At 37.1% G+C, this 1,891-nt stretch overlaps 1 protein-coding gene across 1 annotated transcript; it reads right to left on the bottom strand.

Moving 5' to 3' along the window:
* Nucleotides 1-758: 758 nt before the first annotated feature.
* Nucleotides 759-1,313, bottom strand: LOC108947676 (uncharacterized). Its single transcript, XM_018775884.2, has one exon. The coding sequence runs from the start codon at nt 1,311-1,313 to the stop codon at nt 759-761; it is 555 nt and encodes a 184-aa protein (XP_018631400.2).
* Nucleotides 1,314-1,891: the final 578 nt, after the last annotated feature.

Consider the following 1,891-nt stretch of genomic DNA (forward strand, 5'->3'; position numbering starts at 1 on the left):
ATGAAAGGTTGCTTATTAACTTATCATTTCCATCACTTATCTTGTCCATCTTACTCATCATGGTCACAATTATGTCCATTAGCTGGTTTTTAGACATAGCATGAATAATTCTTTCAAGTTAGAGATACTTATTTGATTTATTTCATCTCCAGTCTCTGAATCACTCATGATCATCATCGTTATCACTTCTTCTTCTATTTGGCTTTCTTTAATTGCCATCAGCACAACTTCAAGGTTTTCATCTCCAAAATTAGCCTCCAAGTTTATCCATATATCATGAGCAGAGATGCAAGAGGATGCCTTGCAGAGAACATTTCTGGGCAAACTTCTGTAGAATAGGTCCTTTGTTTTAGCATTTTTCTGGATTACCTAACGATCTTCATCATCATAATCCTCTTCTCTCTTGTTACATTTATTTCCTTCACTATCCATTTTGGTGGGGATGATTGGTCCATGACTGACAATTAGCCATAGATCAAAGTCAGTAGCCTGAAGGAACGTTTCCATACACATATTTCATTCATCATAGTGATGTCCGTCAAATAGATGAGGTCTTCCAATATGCATTTCAAGCTGTATTGGAGGGTCAATCTCAACTGCCTGATGTGCATCAATTGCAACATAGAGACTTATGGTCTCGTCCTCTTTCTCTTCCTCTTTATCACTTCTACTGTCCTCATATGCTGCTAGAAAAGCCTACTTTATTGCTTCAGTGAATACTTTGCCTAGGATTTTCCTATTGTTTTGACCCTTCTCTCTTAGTTTTTCCCGTTTCTCTTTTTCAGCTCTTTCTTTCTTCCATTCAATTCCCACATTGGGCAGTCTTTGACCATGTGGTATAGCTTGTTACACTTGTAGCACCCATCATATGAATCTTTTTCAATCTGCTTAGGCTTACCATTGTTCTCTCTCTTAGATGCATTTTTGGAATTCCTCATGAACTTCTTGAACTTAGCAAACATTGCTAGGTCAAGATCATCACTGTCAAATTCATCTTCTTCAGATGCCTTAAGAACCAAGGCCTTATCTCTCCTTGGTTCTTCTTTGCGCAGTTCTATCTTTTTTATCTCATGAGTCTTTAAGTTTCCAACTAACTCATCAAGTGAGATCTTATCCAACTCCGTTGCTTCCTGAATAGCTATAGCTTTTGATTCCCATGAAGCTAGAAGAATCCTTAGAGCTTTGCTAACCAACTTTTTTGAAGTAAACACCTTTCCAAGTGATTTTAGTTTATTTGTTATTATAGTAAACCTAGTCACCATCTCCTGGATGGGCTCAGACTCCTTCATGGAGAAGAGCTCATATTTCTTCATAAGCAATTCGATCCTTGATCTCTTCACTTGATTTTTTTTCCTTCATGAGCAGTTTGAAGTGCATCCCAAATCTCCTTTGCATTAGAGCAAGCTGATATCCCGTTGTGCTCATCACGATCAAGTCCACATATAAGGATTTTCTTGGCCTTTGCATTTTTCTCCATCATTCTGAAATCTGCTGCTACAAATTCAGAAGGGTCTTTGGGAACAGTTTTATTTTGCCCATTTTGTTTTGAAGGAGTTAGTGGACAGTGATTTACTATGGTCCATAGTTCATTGTATTTAGCCGTCAGAAAATCCTTCATTTTTGCTTTCTAACAACTGTAGTATTTTTCATTAAACATGGGTGGTCTATTAGTTGACTGTCCTTCGTTAATGCCAGGTGGAGCACTCATTTTACTTCCAAGATCTCTCTAGGTGTTAACCATGTGTGAGAGAATCCGCTCTAATACCAATTATTAGTTTGAGTACCTTTATGGATTACTAAAGAACTTGGTTCGTTATCATACTCCTTAAACATAAGCAAAAATAAAGAGTAAAGTAAACATAATAATTTTTACATGGAAAATCGCGTGGCT

This window comes from Nicotiana tomentosiformis, chromosome 9 (assembly GCF_000390325.3).
Source record: "Nicotiana tomentosiformis chromosome 9, ASM39032v3, whole genome shotgun sequence".
In the NCBI taxonomy this organism is placed as follows: domain Eukaryota; kingdom Viridiplantae; phylum Streptophyta; class Magnoliopsida; order Solanales; family Solanaceae; genus Nicotiana; species Nicotiana tomentosiformis.

Bases quoted from the DNA above. Each gene is read 5' to 3' on its own strand.
- LOC108947676 (XM_018775884.2), bottom strand. From the start codon at position 1,313: ATGAAGAAATATGAGCTCTTCTCCATGAAGGAGTCTGAGCCCATCCAG.